This window comes from Nelusetta ayraudi, unplaced genomic scaffold (genome assembly GCF_046127955.1).
Source record: "Nelusetta ayraudi isolate G7.1 ecotype Tasmania unplaced genomic scaffold, CSIRO-AGI_Nayr_v1 ptg000011l, whole genome shotgun sequence".
NCBI classification, from domain to species: Eukaryota; Metazoa; Chordata; class Actinopteri; order Tetraodontiformes; family Monacanthidae; genus Nelusetta; species Nelusetta ayraudi.
The window spans coordinates 7,845,920-7,864,698 of NW_027466061.1; the positions used below are offsets into that span (position 1 = coordinate 7,845,920).

The window sequence follows — 18,779 nt, forward strand, 5'->3', positions numbered from 1 at the left end:
TGGTTGTTTGTTTCTATGTGGCCCTGCGATGAACTGGCGACTTGTCCAGGGTGTCGCCCTGCCTTCGCCCTAAGACAGCTGGGATAGACTCCAGCAGACCCCCATGACCCTGAGCTCGGGACTAAGCGGGTATGGAAAATGAATGAATGAGTTTCTGAGTGCTAGTTGACAAGAATCATCTAGCAAAGCAACTTTCAGATCCAGTAAGTCTCTTCATGGCAAAGTACACCTAGCTGATTTTGGCCACTATAGTTTGTCAACAGGGATGTGCTACCTTAGCACTCTGAGAGCACAGGAGCAGACTGAGAAGTGTTGCAAAGTGTAGTTTCAGATGATAATTCCCATGCAAAAGTTGCTTGCTTTTATTAACCTCCACAACATGTGTACAGCAACAACAATATTTTGTGGTTCTGCACATGCTCAAAATAATACAATGTTATCATTTTCTTTAAAACAATTAAGCACCAGTGACATTTGTCATGAGGCATACGAGATGATGACTGAAACGCCTCCATACAAAATGACCACCAGAGGGCAATGTTCCGCGAAAATGGTTGGCATTTTTGCTATGTGTTTTATTGTGTAAGAAATGATAAAGCGACAACTCGGAATTCCTAAACAATACAAACGCCGATACTAATCCAGACATGCTCAGTCTCGTTAGAATACATTTTATTTGATTGTATTATTAATTTATTTATCCTCGAATGTCCGAATAAATAAAAATGCAGCTGATGAGGTGATCCCGGATTACTAATGCAGTCATCGGGACAAAAAAATGACTTTGATTTAATAACCTAATAGTAACACTGATTTGACAGTCCGTGCTTTCTTTCTCTTTTCCTATTTTCTTTCTTTCTCTTCTTTCTCCGGTCATGAACAGTACATATACCAGGCCCATTGTCAGAGCTTCAAATGGCGGGATAAATGCTAGTGAGCGGACGTTGCGTATAATTTTTCCCGCGTTTTCGAGTCGGGAGTTTGGGTGCGTTTGTTTTTGTGTCATCATGCGACGCAAAAACAGACGTTTTTTGTGTCGCGAGTGCGTTGCATCCTTGCAAATGCACCGCATTCGGCGGATCGCTTGAAGCAAAACACAAACACGTCGATTTGCTGTGTGATGCCGGTGTCGGCAGTATTTTGATTGAAGTTGGTGAAGCGCTGGGAGTACACGAGGCTGTGGGGTGCCGGATGTCCGGGGTATGTAGTAGTTTCCTCACCCGCAACAGAAGCACTCGGCGGTGTGAAACGGTGAGACACATCGAACGCACAAGCTGAGCGGGGTATCAGGAAGTCGCAGTTGTTGTATTGTTGCTACGGAACTCGTGTAGAGGGCTTTAAACTTCCTTCGCCGAACCTGTCGCCGAAAAGAAGACAGCATTTTTTGAATCGTTTCACATCACTTTTTCGTGAAATAAGTCGGTACAGCGATGCCACCCAAGAAGCGCAGCTCGACACCGGCACAGAACAAGCAGCCGAAGCCAACCGTGGAAAGTGTCTCTCCGGACAAAAAGGAGAGTCCAGAGTTGTCTTTTAAAAAGTAAGAAAAGTAATTTTCTTTTATTTCTCTGTACATACCTAGATTGTTGTTTAACGAGTTAGTTGTTCGCAGGCGATTCGATTCTCACTGCTGCATACGCTTCACGTTCATGTTTTTGAGTTTGTTGGCGTTCTGCTTTTGCTAGCTACTAGCTAGCTCCTTCTCGCGGAGGCTATTTCGTGTTAAGAGCTTTTATCAATTCATTTTGAAGGTGAAAACTGCGGGAGCATGTTTGATAATCAGTGTAATCAGTGAAATTACCCCAGTCGTGCGATGTTAACGCTGAAACGGACCTCTTTGTCCGCTACTCTTTAAAGTTCTAGTCTGGGAGTGAGTTGTCATTTGTGCCCCGGTGATTTGATGCTACAAAACTGTGACGCTGTAACGCAAACTGTGCTGTCCTCACACACCAGGCACAGAGACAAGGACGCTGAGTTTGTGGCCCTGTGCAAAAGCCTTCACGTGACAGATTTGGTTTGCGATGATGCCTGGAAGCTGTGGACCAATGTTCAAGACTCCATGGACAATGTGACTGTATGTTTATATATCATCAGAATATCCATCATTGTCTGAACTTTTTTATTTATTTATCACTTTGTAATATTTGGTGCCATTGTAACGGCCCTAATCACAACCTGTTCACAATCCTTATAGGACACATCCCTGCAACAACCATTCTCTGTGTGTGTTGCTTCTCTCAAAAGCCTCCTGACATTTGTTTACATACAAAGCAGTAATTAATGTGGAACTGACCACAAAACCACAATAGTTCAGCAACAGGAAAACAAACAGTGGGTAGTTTTTTGCCTTCCACGGTATTGACGGATGCAGGCATCCTCTGGGTATTTTATAGAAGATCTGAGAGAAATACATAACATGTAGCATTTCACAATTAAAAAAAAAAAAAAAATCTTCATTTTGTATTAGATGTTTGTGTTGTTGAATCAGTAAAGTCTCATCCTTTTCTCCCTCACATCAGGACAATCAAACAAAACTGTGGGGAGCTTGTCTGTTTGTGTCACTGACAGAGTTGGATGGTGCCTGTTTCACACTAACTCAGGTCCTGAAAGCTGTCCGTCTCAAGTAAGTTGGACTTGTGCACAATGCACATACTGGTTTGTATGCGCTCATGTGACTCTGGCCAAAACAACAGCAACAATATGCTGTTGTTTTCATCTAAATTCTGTGATGATTTTGCGAGTTGGTATTTTATCGGACATTGTACAGTTTTTGTTTTTTAATTATTCTGTAACTTTTTTTAAAGGGGCAAATTCCACCAAAGCAAATAGACATCCGTACGATACATAAAGAAAGACATGGGGACAATACACACGCAGGCTTTATGCGACTCTGCTCCTCTAGACTAATTATAAATAATCAATGGCCCTTTTCTCAGCATTTTGTGATACGCCTCTTACATTTCTTCTTTTATAAACAACATTCGGAGTCAGTCCTGTGGGTTTCTTGGTATGACTGATTGGAGCAATCATAAGTAGCACAAAATATCAGCACCATCAGAGTGTGTTACTTCTTCAGCGTCACATGCAAGTGAAAAAAAACCCTGTTGGACAATATTGCATTGATTACTCTTGCCAACAATCAGTATTTATTGAATTTTCATTTCTTGAGTTAAAATTCTATCCACCTTCAAGCATTGCTGTCCCACACTGACACTACATGTATATAGAACCACATGTTTTTGTATTTTCTGCAGTGTGAAGCAGTTCTTCGCTGTGGTGAGTAAGCTGGATGTTAATATAGATGCCATCAGCACCAAGGTGAATTCGGTGCTGGCACGTTTGGAGAAGAAGTACGACGTGACGCTGGCTCTTTACCAGCGGTTTGAGAAGTGAGTCCAGATGTGAACGCTGAACAGATCTTTGAGTCACTCAGAAATGTTTGGAGCGGACCTTTGACTCTTCTTTCTCTCTCTTTTCTTTCAGAACATGCCAAAATATATTTGTTTTGGGTTCTGATGGCCCGTAAGTTCAAAAGTTTTCCTCAAGACAACCATATTTTTGTTCTCACTCATTGTTTCATATTTTAATTTCATTGGCTGTACATTTTTTTTTTCTTGTCATGAAGAAAATTACTGTGCGAGTTTCTTATTAATGGTTTGGTGTCTCTTTCCCCAGGGAGAGAGAGACAATACGGAGCTGCTGGACGCTGTTTCTTTTGGCCAAGGGTAGGTCACATGTTTAAGCGCCACATGTACGAGGCTCCAGTTGTTTACACAGTTGACGGAATAGTTTTCATGCTGCCCCACATTTTAACATCCTTCCTTTTAACATCTCAAACGAGATGGAAAAAAATGTGCGGCCCCGTGGCTTGGGTGTCGCGACGCTCACTGCTTGCCGCCTGTCTGCTTTTTGCAGGAAGGGCGTTTCAGATGGAGGATGACTTGGTCATATCATTCCAGCTGCTGCTTTGCACGCTGGAGTTCTGTATCAAGCGCTGCCCTCGCGACCTTCTGCAGCCGCTCTACAGTAAGCAAGCTGCAGTGTTGTGCTGTATTCTTTTGTCACTAAGCCTTTTGCGTCTTCTATTGATTATCCGGTGTTTATTTCGGGGGAATGGAGGAAATAAGATGAGTGATATTGCCTCATATTCCTGATTTTTTTCCAGCTTTTACAAATTGGAGAAATACACACTAAGACACTGGCACACAAGTCTTTAAAATGATTAGTGCCGCGTAAATTATAATACATTGTCATAATGAATTGTAGATGGTGGTCCCCCACCCTTCCCCTCTGAGAGTAGTCAGTAGTCAGTCATGTTTCCTTCATCTGTGATAGCATTTAATGCCCAGTTTAATCATGAATAATATAAATCTGTAATGTAATGATCTTTAATGTGAATAAGCAAGTGCAGTAGCATTATGTTATACAGTGCATCAGATCATGAAACAGACACTCTGCTACACAGACTTCAGAATTAAAGTGTGCCACATTCCTCGCCCCGTCTAAACCCCTGTCAAAACTCTGTCCCCCAGAATCAGCCATCAGCAAAGTTCTGAGTCCCCCGACACGGACGTCCCGCCGCAACCAGAACAAATCCAAGGCGCGACCTCCAGAGCCGGAGGTGGACTTGGAGCTCCTCAGAACCTTGTGCAACGAGAACGACTGTAATGCAGAAGAGGTCAGACCCAACCCTCCTCCCACAAATCTCTCTTGTGTGGATCTCTCTGTTCATACAAAGACATTTCTCTTGTGTCTGCAGCAGAGTGTCTCTAGTCCCTGTCTCCCTACTTCTCTCACCTCTCCTTATTGCCCTCGCAGGTAAAGAATGTGTATCAGACCAGTTTCTCTGCTTTCCTGGACTCGCTGGGTCTTTCTCGAACCACCGATTTTCCTCAGGTACGAGACGACCCTCACAGCACCTGCTCTACTACAGGCCACGCCCACCCACTCACCCTGGAAACTGTCTGTATGCGTGTGTGTGAGAGTCATTACCGTAGTGGCTATGAAAAAGATGGCGACACGTTGCTACTGTTTGCTGACGTTAATACATTGCTGGAAAGATTTGTTTTTACTCTGAGATTGCTGTGGAAAAGGACAGGTGGTGTGAACTATTTGCGCAAGCACGTCGTTGAGATAAGGCTCCAGTGTCAACATTGTCTAGGTGTCACCTTATTGATGGGCAAATTCGAAAACAAAATTATTTCCTTGTAGATTGTAGAAACTGTTAAACATCCCAGCTGTTTATTTATTTAGTTTGTAAAGAGGTATTTTGTGGCTGACATTATTTGAAGCCAAAATATAGCAGCTCCAACTTTCACTCTCAAGTTCTTGAGAGAATTTAAATACTGGCTGAATGACTGTTTGGCTGTGAAGAAATTCCTTTGTGACGTTTGTGTAATTGGTGAAATGGTGAATGACTTGGGAACTGAAAGTGATGTTTCTTTTCTCTCATTGCTCACCAACTTCTCCCCACAGGGCAGCGTCCTCACGCAGCAGTACGAGGAGCTCTACCTCAAGAGCCGAGACTTTGACGGACGGCTGTTCTATGATGGAGATGAGACGGTGCTGGCGCCTGCTGTCAAAATGTAATTTCTCGTTTTTTTCCCTCTCCTTTATAACGTGCAGTGATCTGATAAACATGAATAAATTAAATGTTGAAAAATAAATGTTTGCTGTCTCCTCCCGCCCTCAGATCGCAGCTGGAAAGAACACCAAAGAAGAACGTGTCGGAAGAAGATAATACGATCATCCCTCCTCAAACTCCAATCAGGTGGGCATCTGGTGGCAGCCGTTGTCGCCTTCGTTGTCGTTGTCAGTGTTTCCAGAGGAGCATCATTGCTCCTCTTCCCCTTTTAAACTCACATTGTGTGATGCTGTTTGCTCAGCTGTCCTTTCATTTATTTTTGTCAGGGCGTGACGCAGCAGGTGTCTTACCTGCTAGTCGGTTTTGCCCTTCTCACTGCGAAAGTGTTGTGAAAATTGTAGTCTTTGTGTCGATGTGTATTGCGATGTAGTTTTACACCATACGCTTTTCTGTCCTTTTTTTGCTTCGTCAGAGCTGCGATGGCCTCCATCAAGCAGCTTCGAGGTGATCTCACAACCAGTGGGGACCAACCGTCTACGAACCTGGAAACTTATTTCAAAGTCCGTTTGGTGTTTTCATATTGATCAACATACCCTGTATGATTTCCTCTCGAGTGATTTTGACCAACGTTGCTGTGTTCTGTGATCAGAACTGCACTGTGGACCCGACCCAGGACGTACGTAAGCGTCTGGAAGTCTTGGGAGAGGCGTTCAGCGTCAGGTTTGGCCAGGCGGTCGGCCCTCTCTTTGTGGGACTCGGTAGACAGGTATTCACTTGTGCTTTTTGGATGAAGGACAACAACGGTCCACTGTCATATCATAAATTTGAATTTGACTCATATGCTTGTCACTTGTCTTTCAGAGGTTCAACCTTGGTGTCAAGCTTTATTACAAAGTCATGGAGGCAATGTTGAAATCGGTACGTGCTCTGTCTTTCACAAGCATTTGCACAGATATTGGCAAGAAATCTCAACTAACTCATCTCCTGATTGTAATTAATCACCTTTTACTGTTCATGCTGGTCTAAACACAAGCAACTGAAAGTCTTGACGCCAGCTGCAAGCAACTTGACCTGACTGATATTTTTCATTTTGCAGGAAGAGAAGCGTCTGTCTGTCCAGAATTTCAGGTATGTTATATTTTTTTTCTGGATATGTCATAATGTCTTAATTTAACAATTAAAAGGTTTGCTTGTGTTTGTACTCAGTTGTGCCTCTGGCTACTTTTATGAAGCATAAGCATAATTTGCCTTGAGCTGTTTTTTTTTAATTTCTACTCCCCCTATTGCAGCAAACTGCTCAATGACTCCAAGTTTCACACGTCACTTCTGGCCTGCGCGTTGGAGGTCGTCATGGCAACATATGGAGGTAAATCCCTCAGCTCAGTCCCAAATGACTTGGTTGCAGCTCAAATTTCTTATCAGCAGTCATCAAACTTTACATGTCGTGTTTACAAGTGATGCAGCTGTATTTCTGTCAATATCAGAGAGCAGTTTTAAGACTGGGGGCTACAACCTCGGCGGGGACGCAGTGGAAACCAACGTCTGCTTCCCCTGGATACTGAATGTGGTCAAGCTCGCCGCCTTCGACTTCTACAAAGTCATCGAGAGCTTCATCAAGGCCGACCCCACGCTGAGCAAAGACACCGTCAAACACTTGGAGACCTGTGAGAACCTCATCATGGAGAGCATCGCGTGGAGGACGGTCAGTTTTATTTTTACTAGCTCACTGCAGTGCTTTCAGTCATGTCACAGAACCACAATAAGACACAGAGACCATATGAATGTATCCATTTATAAGGCAGAGACACTTGAACAATTCACAATTGAAATGAGCCAAGTATGTGGACAGAAACAAAATATGGGATCAGTTTTGATCACGTTTTGTAAATGAGGTAGGCCACACATTCCATTAACATTCTCTGTCAGTATAAAGCAAACACGGTCACGTCATATGGACAACACGCACTGAAGAAAATCAAAACGATGCCAGCAGACTAAGGCTGCACTCACAGCAAAACAGCAGACGGACAGGTTGCACAGCGGCTGTGTGGGCAGTGGGGATTTCTCAAGTCATCTACCAGAGAATGGTACCTGTATCTACCAAAGAATGGTACCTGTATTGGCAACCGTAGGGTTACATGGACACACACACGCGATTGTGATTTTTTTTTTTTCCTCTTAATGTTTCATTCTTTTCAGCACAACTGTTGGTGCTGCAAAAAAAACAACCTAAAAAAGATCCCTCTTGTAAATGAGACCTTGGGTCTCAATGAGGTTTTCAAGTTGCATCAACATACACACGTGTTCGTTTCCCCTCTCGTGTCCTGTTGCTTCCTGATTCATCGATGGCACTTCTCTTTTCGCCAGACGTTCTTTGAAATTGTGAGTTGATTTGCTCGCTGAACCCCCTCAGCAGGAAGTGGGTTCACCCAGTGAAGTAAAAGGCACCGTGTGAACACGCAAGACCCGGGAGCTGGCTGAGAAACGGCTTTACGACACAGTCCTGACCTGCGGTCCGGTGTCTCGTCTGGCTCTGTTGAGTTTTCGTCCTCCACTAATGCAGTTATTGCGAGTGCAATGAATTGATATGATATCTAGGAATAGAACTGAGGAGCTGCATGCAGGTTTGCGCGATGGTCATTGGCTGCCCTTCCCTCCACCGCCGCCGCTGCCCGCTGCCGCCGCCTCCTTGTGCACCAGGCTGCTGGAGAAATAGTAGATGAGCGGGTTGAGGCAGCAGTTGGCGCTGGCCAGCGACAGGGCAACGGGGTGCACGGCCTTGGTCAGTCTGGCCAGGCCGCAGTGCGGCAGCAGTCCCACGTGCGTGAGCGTGTACCCCAGCAGGTTGACGTGATAGGGCACAAAGCACAGCAGGAAGACGGCCAGCACCCAGTAGATAAGCGTAAGGGTGTGGCGGCGGTTGCGGAGCTGGCTGCGCCCGCGCTGCCTCTGCTGGCGGAGCACGCGCAGCACCCTGCAGTAGCAGTAGAGGAGGAGGGCGGCGGGCAGCAGGAAGCAGCCCAGGACGAAGCCCAGAGCCAGCAGGATGAGGGTGCGGTGCTGACGGGACGACGGGTCGGGCAGGCACGGCTGGTCCTGCCTGGCCGCCGCCAGCCACAGCATGGGCAGGCCCACGCTGAGCCCCAGCACCAGGCACCAGATCCCCCTGCTCACCAGCCGAGCCACCCGCAGCCTGCGCAGCGAGGATCTGAGGGGGTGCACCACGGCAAAGTAGCGGTCCACGGCGATGCACAGCAGGAAGAAGATCCCCCCGTACAGGCTGACGTATTTGAGCATGAAGGTGAGGTGGCAGTAGGCGGCGCCGGGGGTCCAGCCGGAGCCGGCCGGCCGCAGAGCCTCGGCCCTCTGGTTGTAGTAGTAGATCCTCAGGGGCAGCGAGATGACGAAGAAAAGGTCGGCCGCCGCCAGGCTGACCATGTAGACGGCGGTGCTGCTCCGGTTGCAGGGCGACGAGCAGAGCCTGCACAGAGCCAGGCTGTTGGTGACCAGGCCCACCAGGAAGATCACGCTGTAGGACACCTGGTAGAGGGTGAAGCGGTAGCTCGTGTCCACGGTGCAGTTGAACGCCAGCGGCCGCTCGGTCGCATTCCACGGATCCATGACTCCGAAGGAAGCGCCGGCGTCATGTCCGCACCTCCAGCTGGGTCTGGTCGGAGCAGGTGGACAGAGGGGACATTTAAAAAGCCTCCGCTGCTTTGTTTTGTAATAGGATGCATATTTGCCGAAGCGAGATGAATAGAGCTGATATTAACACAGCTGGATTAATGTTTGATATGTCTGCCGACGGCCCCTGACAAATTCTGTCAACAGAGTTTAACTGCTCTCCCGCTCTCGTAAAGCAAGCAAACAGTTGGGATCATTACATGCAGAGTGAAGATGGGAGACACAACCTGGCAGCAGTAAATTCACATTTACTGTGGCTCGTTAACTGGAGATGAGATTGTCGGAGGTGTTGATTTTATTTTGGATGCGAATTTATTAACGTGAGCAAATATGTAGATTAGGATCCTGGTTTTATAAGTTTTACCCTGTAAAGTAAGTAACATTTCCTTTATTTTGTCTATTTCACTACGTGACTTTTCTGCCCTGCATGTGTAGCTGTGTCACTAAATCAGATCAATTTGCTATATTTACCCCAAACAAAAGACCCATTTGCCTCACAGTGATTCAAATGCATACAATCAAGATTCTTTGTTTCTTTAAAATCAATGCAGAAGCAACCAACAGCTGTTTAACCATCATCATAGTTTTGTCCAGCATCACCTATGTTTACAACAGAACACAATCTTTTTATTCCTTCAAATCATCAGCAGTGCACGTGTCTCATAAGATGCAGCTGATTTACACATGAAGTCAGTCAGTCAGTCAATTTTACTACCAGTTCCTATCTGTCAACAAATCATTCCTAAAATGCAGATCACATGCAGCTAATCTCCCCTGCCTTTTTCAAAATAAGATATTCAAATTTGGCAAAAAAGGAACTTGCATACAATATCTCTGATTTCATAACAGTTGGCTCAGCCTGGTAGAGAAGTGAAATAGATTGTGTGAACTCACCCAGTATGAGGATCTCGTTGATGCAGTGGCAGGATGTTGGAGGCTGTGGCAGTGTAGATGAAGCTTATTGGAGTGGTTTACGCCCACACTGGTGCACAAGCCTCTCTGTCTCCTCACTCGCACATGCACACACGCACACACACTCAAATCTTAACACCATTCTCTCAGCTCATTTGGACAAAATATGGAACTAGTCGATTAAGTAATCATTTACTGCCCCAGCCCAATTGATCTTCTGGTATGATCCAGTTAGTTTCTTGTGAATTGCATTTTTCCTCACATTCACGTCAGAAAAATAACTGTTTCATTGAGAGACATGTTTTATGGCTGCATGTTGAGTAACCTACACGGGTGTTGGTAGTTATTCATTAACAGTAGCGTGCAAGTGAAAGGAAAAAGTGTCTCCCGATTGGATTAGATCAAGGTTGAGCTCAGCTCCTGGCTGTTTGTGGTAAAGACAATAGTTAGACATGTCGCAACGTGTCGCAATAAGTCAGGAAAAAAGTAGCAAAATTTCAGCTTACAGTTATGACTCTGGAGCATTTCAAAATGCAGCGGTGGATAACAAGGCATCTAGATCAGCTCATGTTTGTATTGCTTTAAGTGAGACTGCTAATAATATAAAATTAAATAATTTGCCCAAATGCGACCTAAAACGATTAAAATGTAAGAATTCAGATGACATGGAATCGAAATCAAAAATAAGGAAAATAATTTGCCTATCATCTTCCAGGGTGTGGCTGTTTTGCCTGAAAACATAAGATGTTAATCTAGCCACTGTGCCTGTCAAAACAAATGGAAATTGAACCAAGCTACTTTTCTGCTGATGTTGTAAAGATCAACATAAAAACAATTTCCCCAATCAAAATATGTTGGCTAATGAATGACTGTTTTGATTTGTAACAGTAACACTAATCAGTAACCTGTCATTGTTGTAGTTATCAAAATGTGCGAGGATCTTTTAGCTCATGGATGTCGCCTGACTTCCCTGACGAACCCCTGTCTCTCAGTGTCAGGATTGCAACAGCCACAACATTGCTATACTTAACGGACCTACTTAATTTCCAGGAAAGCAAGTTGTCGCTCGCCTGCTCGGGTTTCACAATCCACATCTCATCAGCGCAGTGGCCATGATGAATCTTCCTGTGCTGGCGCGGACCCCGAGGCGAAGCCTCTCGTCGTGGAATGCAGTAACGCTCGGTCTTGCAGCACAAGCTTTTACAAGAAGAGACAAATATTTCAGCTACCCCATATTCTGCTCACGACATCCTCTGCGTTTTCACTTGTGAGAAAGCAGACGTGCAGTCGGCCCTGCTCACACCTCGTCCAAGCGTCTCAGCAGTAACACAGGGACGTAATTAATTCCATGTCACTTTGTTCCACCGACAATGGTGATAGCAGTTTATTCCACCCAGACCATCAGACTGTGCGGGGGTTTTTCAGGTTGAGGTTGGCTCAGCTGTTATTGTACGTCAACCACACCTCCGTCCTGATACTTTGACCACACCTGCTGTCTACGTTAACAAGATCGCTGACTCACTTCACCTACGTGACATGAGCCAATCACAGTATTTGTCACCGTGCTGTTGGTGACTTTATGACTAATCATTACAATCATCATGGAAGCAAATGATTTGGCTGTACTCGAAGAGGGTAGCACGTTCAGAACCCCCTCAGCTTATGTCTCACTTCCTGAAACCATTTCAGTGCCACAGTCGCGTCAGTAAACTATTTTATTTGCTTTCAATGAAAACAATAAGGATGGTTTACATCTTGCTACTAAAGTGCCTGAAAGCCTTCATGAGGCCACAACATTTTATAATTGTAAAATACAGTACATGAGGAGTTGTAATACTGGTTTCAGCTGGTCCAAAGTCAAAGTCTGCTCTCGGGGATAAGACCATTTTAATAAAATGTCTCACGTGCAAAAGCTCAACTTTTTCCCCCACAGCACTGTGGGCACGATGTTGAGTTCTGGCCGGGTCATTGTCACAGATATGCAGCAATTTCCTTTCAGGTAAAAGTCCACTTTTGCCCACGTTAAGCCGTCACCTCAGTAGATGCACACTTTCGCTCAAAACAAAAATTTGAATGTGTGCGTTAACGGGAGAGGAACCAGTGCCCGTCTCAAGTCTCTTTGGTTTCCTGTTGATGAGCAGGTGTCTCGCTTTGACAGTTTTGCACTGAGACGTTGCAAAGACGGCACAGTTGAATCAAAGTTTACTCCACCTTATCCGGTGCCAGTATGTTATGTATATATTAGATTTCAGACTCGTACATTTTCGACCTCTGTGGCTTCAGCAACACAGCCTTGGGAGTCGAAACCGGACTGCTCTTTGTGCTGTACGACTGCAGCCTGTCGAACAGCCTGGTGCCGTTCTGCCATAAGGTGGTCTTGCGCCTGATGGAGCTCTGAATGGCCTCCGATGTGAAGTAGTACACGACGGGGTCGAAGCAGCAGTTGGTTACCGCAATGCACAGCGCGATGGGATAGATGGTCCGGACCACGTCCTCGGCCAGGCAGCCCTTGAGCACGTTGGAGCGCACCAGGGAGTAGAATATGAGATTGACGTTGTAGGGGATGAAGCAGAAGCAGAAGATGAGGAGGTGCACGACAATCATCCTCAGGATCTTGGCTTTGTTGAGGCTCCCGCCGCGGCTGAGGGTCTGAGGGTCCCTCAGCTTGCGCAGCACCATGGTGGAGCAGAAGACGTTGACCATAAGCGGGATGATGAAGCCCACCGTCTCGATGAACACCACCACCCTGGACAGCTCCGCCTTCCACTGTTTTTTGGAGTAGTTCTCGAAGCAGTAGGTGTTGTTGACGTTTTTGGGCGAGGTGGTGTCCAGCAGGAAGCCGGTGGGGATGCTCCCCGAGAGGACCATGACCCACACGGCGCAGCAGGCCAGCTTGGCGTTCCTCTTGGTGCGAATGGTCATCGAGCGCAGCGGGTGCACAATGGCCAGGAAGCGGTCCACGCTGATGCAGGTGAGGAAGAGGATGCTGCCGTACATGTTGGTGTAGAACAGGGCCACGGAGATCTTGCACAGCACGCTGCCGAACATCCACTCGCCCTTGATGAAGTAGACGATCCGAAAGGGCAGGCTGACGACAAAGAGCGAGTCGGACACCACAAGGTTGATCATGTACGTGGTGGTCTCGTTCCGCAGCTTCAGCTTGCAGGCAAAAATGTACATGGCCAACAGGTTGAAGATGAGTCCGACAACAAACACAATGCTGAAAATGGTGCTGTACAGTGGGTACTTGAAGTCATCGCTCTTGTCGCAGCTCTGGTTGGCAGCCGGTGCTGTCGTTGGTGAGCCAAGGTTGACACCTGGTTGAGTGGTGCTATTCATTTTCAAACAGAGCTAGCATTTAGAAGAAGAAAAAAAGTTCTTCTCCTTGTATAACTAGCCACTAATAGAAAAAATACCTGTTTCAGTGATCCAAAGTCCTCAACTCCTGTGTGGGAATTCTTCAGTAATCCTTTCTGCAAGTTTCCCGTCGTCTCGCTCAGCTTAAAGGTTGAATCCGGTTTTGTTTTTTTAAGCACGTTCACATGCTGGTGGTCAGTCAGAGCTCCGAGTCACCGGTCAGTTCCTTATTTCGCTGGTCTGTTGTCTCAGCTCCTCCCTTGTGATCTTTACCCCTCAGCACCCGTTGCTTGTTCACCGTCTGCCTGCCACAAAACAGAGACTGTAGTAGCAGACTGAAAGTCACAGGCTTTAACACAATGCATTGGCCGGGAGTGTTGAAACTCAAGAGGGAGGAGCTTCTGCCTGGGGGGTGGGAGTCTTCCTCTCGCTGCCGTAGAAGATCATGACAATTTCTCTGCTTCCAAACAGAGCGGCTCACAAGTTTCAAGTTTTCTTGGGATCTTAAATTAAACACGGAAAAGATTCATCACGCCGAACGTCCGACATTATGGGTGTGGGAAATTACTTTTTCACTCTTGAAAATATAGTCTGCCTCCTTCTGGGAAGTCATAAATTTCGACGCTGTAAAAACCACACGGCGGCAGCAGCTCTCCCGTCGCCGAGTCTGACAGTCGTGACGTGCGTCCAATAAGAATGCGCTAACCAACAAGTCTGTACCTGTGTGTGTGTGTGTGTGTGTGTGTGTGTGTGTGTGTGTGTGTGTGTGTGTGTGTGTGTGTGTGTGTGTGTGTGTGTGTGTGTGTGTGTGTGTGTGTGTGTGTGTGTGTGTGTGTGTGTGTGTGTGTGTGTGGTAAGCCACACCCACTTCCCAGTGTGAGCGCAGGGTGTCGTGAAGCACCCTGCGCCGGGTGAATAACCTCAACCTTATCATACAGCAAAACATGCAAAAGTGCCGGCTGAGTCACTTGCCGCTGTTTCTCTTTTTTTAATCTCATATCAGCCTGTTTTTGTGTTTATTGTCAGGCCAAGTAATGGTTGTAGTGGAAACACAAAGTGGCCTGAATTTTTCACCTCAGGTTTCTTCTTGTTCAGTAACATCACAGACAAGATAACCTCTAGATATGAGATCAGGATACTTAAAAAATGCCTCCATACTGAAAGAGCTGCTAACAACAAGCTTTAAACCTTTGGCATTTGTACTGCTTTTTTTTTACAATGAACATTTTGATTAATTGCTTGATTTTAAACTTAACTCAAGGCAGTAATGTCCTAATCCTGTGTAGACGCGCTGATGAGAAGTGTAAACACATGTAAATGGAGTTTTTGTGTGTTTGCAGGGCTCTCCTCTGTTTGAGCTGCTCAGGCAGGAGCATGAGGGTGGAGCGGCGGAGCAAGCCGAGGCCCCGGCCACTTTCAGCCAACCGCTGCAGCACAACCACACGGCCGCTGACTTGTGAGTCCCCAGTTTCTTGGTGAAAGCAACTATGTTTTAAGGTGCTCTGATCACTTATAGGGATATCATAATACAACGATTTCACTACCAAAACCACACTCAACCAGGTGGAGTCACTTTACAAAAGAGCCGTAAAAATATTAGACAAGAAACCGGTATCATACCATCACTGTCATATACTTCAAAAATATGGGCTGTTTAGTTTTGATACATTCATAACATTTAAATATGCCTGCGCAACAAACAAGATCCTGACGGGGCCAGCACAGCCCCCACTGTCTGCCTATGTTCAGCAAAAGGAAAATCTCAGCCATACGACCTGGGCCATATATAGTAGTAGTAAATTGAAAATAATAATAATAAAATTATTAAAAATTAAAAAGAAACCAAACTCAGAAATTAGAAGAGATAGTATAGTCCCAGTCAGACAGACTCTGTGTGGGCAGACAGTGCTGTCAGTTGCAGGCACTCGCATTTGGAACGGTTTACCTGCCTCAATTATTGTATTTATTCTCTGGGTTTCACCGTTTTTTTTTTTACTTTATTTTTTTAACTTTATTTTTGTTTATTTTTTCTTTTTCGTTATATTGATGATTGTGTATTGCCATTGTGCTGTGTTGTAGTTTGCTCTGTTTTTTACTGTTGCTTTTTATGGCTGTGGTCGACATCCTTTTAAAGGTACTGTGCCTATAACAACTGGCAGGGGGACTCCCAAAGTAAACCAGCCCCTGGCTGAAATTGGGTACAATCGCAACCTTGCAAAATGGGGTGCTGTACACTGCACTCTGTCCTCTTGATAATAAATGAATTGAAATCAAATTGAAATTGAATTAAGCCCAAGTTTATATTTTTTTACTTTCATTATGATTTATGTATACAGGTTAAATGTTTTTTTTTCCCCTGTCACACCAGATATCTGTCACCCTTGCGCCCTGGTCTTCGTGTCCTTCCTGCGGAGTCCTCCACCCCGCCCAGCTCTCAGGGTCCGCCCAGCTCACAGGCCCCACCCAGCTCTCAGGCTCCGCCCAGCTCTCAGGCCCCCTCGCAGCCTCCCCCTCAGCCCGCCAGCCAGACTCCGCGGCTGCCCAAGTCCAACTCTCTCAGTCTCTTCTATAAAAAATGTAAAATGTCATTCAGGCTCCTAACAAAAAAAAAAAGTTTCTTTCAATCCCGGGCTCTCAAAAATACCAACTTGTGTCTCCCCTCTGTAGTGTACCGCCTGGCCTACACCAGACTGAAGATGCTGTGCTCCTACCTGCTGCACTCCCACCCAGAGCTGGAGCCCATCATATGGACCCTGTTCCAGCACACGCTGCAGCACGAATACGAGCTGATGAAGGACCGACACCTGGACCAGGTAGGCAACCTGCTTCTTTTGTCAGCGTTCGTCTTTTTACGATGTCCCGCCCACAAACACAGCATCTGCAACTGCGTGTCTTTCTTTTTACCAGCTGATGATGTCAGCCATGTACGCCATATGTAAAGTGAAGAGCGTCGACTTGCGCTTCAAGACGATTGTCACGGAATACAAGAACATGCCCAACACCAACCAGGAGGTGATTTGTTTCATTTTTAATGAGCCCTTTAAAAAAAGTGGTAGTGTTGGAATCTGGTTCAGAAGATCTTAATGGTGTCCTGCTGTGTTCTCCAGACTTTCAAGCATGTGCTGATCACCGAGGGCCACTACGACTCCATCATCTGCTTCTATAACCAAGTGTTCATGCAGAAGCTGAAAACCAACATTCTGCAGTACGCCTCAAACAGGGTATGTGGAAAACTTCCCCCGTACGAGGAAGTCATACTTGACTGTGAACGTCTCGCCAGTGACCCCTGTCTGACCCGCTGGCGCTTCGCTGCTCTGCACTTCCCACAGCCGCCCACTCTCTCTCCCATCCCGCAAACGCCGCGCAGCCCCTACAAGTTCCCCAGCTCGCCACTGCGCGTCCCGGGGAGCAACAACGTCTACATCTCGCCCATGAAGAGCCCGCGCATGTCGCCTGGTCTCATGACTCCGCGATCCAGGTGGGTTCAAGTCGCCTCTCCCCCTCCCCCGCCGCCACTTCCAGGGAGCTTTAGAGTCGCTGATGGGGAACTGGGAGAGTAGATTGATGCTTTTGTTTTTGTGCCTCCTCTGCAGGATGCTGGTGTCCATCGGTGAATCTTTCGGGGTATGTGATATATTTAATTTTCTTCTCTGGATTTCATGAAATATTTTTTCTTTTTTTTTTCTAATTACCCCCTACTACCCCCTAGTGGGGACATTACTTTTTCAATTATTTTTTCTTCTTCTTTTTCTTGTTAATTTTTTTAAAATTTTATCCTTTTTCTATTATTTTCTTTTCATTCTCTTTTTTGCCAGAGAAGTAAATTTCTTGTTTTACTTTCCATCCGCAGCTTTCCAACCGCTTTCAGAAGATCAACCAGATGGTGAACAGCAGCGAGCGCTCCTTCAAGAGGTCTCTGGATCTGGGCACCACTCCGAAACCCCTGAAGAGGCTACGATTCGACATGGATGGACAAGATGAGGCAGATGGAAGGTTGGTCACAAGTTTTCTTCGCTGCTGCAAGTCTTTTGACAAATGCTTGGACTGCAGGGTGCACAGATTTCTCATTAAATTCTATTTAAATTTACAGTAAATCCGAAGGAGGGTCTGCATTGATACAGAAGCTTGCAGAAATAAGTGAGTAGAACTGCTGCACACAATAAATTCCACTTTTTAAAAATTCAGTCCAGTTTATTCTTCATGGTGGGTGTCATTATTTTCTAAAGTATTTATTCATTCATTCATTTATTAATTTTCTCCTTGCAGGATGCAACTACAGTCGGCAGCAGAAGATGAAGGAGGACACTGAATCCAAGAAGTAGTAGCTGGAACCTACTGAACAGGCCTGCACTATTTATCACAACACGATGCTACTTTTTGTTCACACTCAAAGTGGCACGTAGCTTTCTTTGTAAATTTTGGCACCAGATTTTTAGTTTGTATTTAACTTTGTGTGGCAAAATAATGTGTGAATATAGAGGAGTTTTCCCTCTGTATTTGTGTTTTAACTAAAGAAAAGTTAAATGTATCCATTGCATTTCAGAAGCATTGACTGTTTTAAGAGTGCTTGTGTGTGCATGTGCCATTTGATTTTTTTTTCCCCCCAATCTATGTTTGAAGAGTTGTTGGATTTGTTCAGTAATTGGTTGAGTCCCCCCCCCCCCCCCCCCCATCTGAATGGTCTTGTGATAACCTTTTTATTTTTTTTTATTTTGACATTTTAGGAGGCCACATTTACTAGTTTTTCTCAGTTTCTTGCAAAAAATCTGATAAGAGTTTACACACTACCACGAAGGGAGAGCTTCAAAACAATCAGCAACCTCGGAGAAGATTGTTTAAGTCTCTCTGGCATGATTTGTTAGGTTTTTTAGAAACTTTTGTTGTTGTTGCTGTTGTTACTGTTTTGTTTGCTGATTTTGGATTCTGTTTTATTCTGTGGGGAGCCCACATTTTCTCATGTTTTTTTCCTCACATATTTGCTCATATTCATTTTGATCATGGGAAGAGTGGTAATTGATGGTTAAAATGAGGGGCAAATTAATGAAGTGAATAACATAACAAAGCAATAAATGGGTTGACACCAGAGCGCTAAATTTGGAGATATTTTCAGTACAAGAGCTTTTAAATTAAATTGTTCTTTATAGAAGTGTTTGTTTGACAATGTAGTAAATCTTTCTCTTGAAAATGCGTCCGTGTCTCTCTCTTTTTTTTCGATTTTACGGTATGCATTGACTTAGTGCTG

General features: G+C 45.3%; 3 protein-coding genes across 5 annotated transcripts; 1 reads left to right on the top strand and 2 right to left on the bottom strand.

Moving 5' to 3' along the window:
- Positions 1 to 958: 958 nt before the first annotated feature.
- rb1 (retinoblastoma 1) lies at positions 959 to 18,722 on the top strand. Of its 2 annotated transcripts, none has more exons than XM_076020438.1 (27): positions 959 to 1,251; positions 1,954 to 2,074; positions 2,520 to 2,623; positions 3,255 to 3,389; positions 3,484 to 3,522; positions 3,676 to 3,725; positions 3,916 to 4,026; positions 4,533 to 4,678; positions 4,819 to 4,896; positions 5,476 to 5,585; positions 5,693 to 5,770; positions 6,057 to 6,144; positions 6,234 to 6,350; positions 6,446 to 6,502; positions 6,681 to 6,712; positions 6,874 to 6,950; positions 7,069 to 7,286; positions 14,878 to 14,993; positions 15,906 to 16,114; positions 16,205 to 16,350; positions 16,445 to 16,549; positions 16,645 to 16,758; positions 16,867 to 17,015; positions 17,131 to 17,161; positions 17,388 to 17,530; positions 17,628 to 17,674; positions 17,804 to 18,722. In XM_076020438.1, the coding sequence occupies exons 2-27, from the start codon at positions 2,060 to 2,062 to the stop codon at positions 17,857 to 17,859; spliced, it is 2,571 nt and encodes an 856-aa protein (XP_075876553.1). In that variant the 5' UTR covers positions 959 to 1,251; positions 1,954 to 2,059; the 3' UTR covers positions 17,860 to 18,722. The 2 variants fall into 2 exon arrangements, with proteins under 2 accessions (XP_075876553.1, XP_075876552.1); XM_076020437.1 differs by lacking the exon at positions 959 to 1,251 and adding an exon at positions 1,258 to 1,540.
- LOC142884645 (lysophosphatidic acid receptor 6) lies at positions 7,377 to 14,162 on the bottom strand. 2 transcript variants are annotated; one of them, XM_076020442.1, is made up of 2 exons: positions 13,597 to 14,162; positions 7,377 to 9,251 (listed from the first exon to the last, which is right to left on the bottom strand). In XM_076020442.1, the coding sequence occupies exon 2, from the start codon at positions 9,203 to 9,205 to the stop codon at positions 8,222 to 8,224; it is 984 nt and encodes a 327-aa protein (XP_075876557.1). In that variant the 5' UTR covers positions 9,206 to 9,251; positions 13,597 to 14,162; the 3' UTR covers positions 7,377 to 8,221. The 2 variants fall into 2 exon arrangements, with proteins under 2 accessions (XP_075876557.1, XP_075876555.1); XM_076020440.1 differs by lacking the exon at positions 13,597 to 14,162 and adding an exon at positions 10,163 to 10,383.
- Positions 11,878 to 13,602, bottom strand: lpar6b (lysophosphatidic acid receptor 6b). The gene has a single exon (XM_076020439.1). It carries the CDS (start codon positions 13,517 to 13,519, stop codon positions 12,422 to 12,424), a length of 1,098 nt encoding a protein of 365 aa, XP_075876554.1. The 5' UTR covers positions 13,520 to 13,602; the 3' UTR covers positions 11,878 to 12,421.
- Positions 18,723 to 18,779: the final 57 nt, after the last annotated feature.

Excerpts from the sequence above, each read along its gene's own strand:
- lpar6b (XM_076020439.1), bottom strand. The coding sequence starts at position 13,519 with ATGAATAGCACCACTCAACCAGGTGTCAACCTTGGCTCACCAACGACA.
- LOC142884645 (XM_076020442.1), bottom strand. The coding sequence starts at position 9,205 with ATGGATCCGTGGAATGCGACCGAGCGGCCGCTGGCGTTCAACTGCACC.
- rb1 (XM_076020437.1), top strand. The coding sequence starts at position 1,431 with ATGCCACCCAAGAAGCGCAGCTCGACACCGGCACAGAACAAGCAGCCG. Across the intron at positions 17,531-17,627 it reads CAAGATGAGGCAGATGGAAG|TAAATCCGAAGGAGGGTCTG; the intron begins GTTGGTCACAAG and ends TTAAATTTACAG. Across the intron at positions 17,675-17,803 it reads ACAGAAGCTTGCAGAAATAA|GATGCAACTACAGTCGGCAG; the intron begins GTGAGTAGAACT and ends TTCTCCTTGCAG.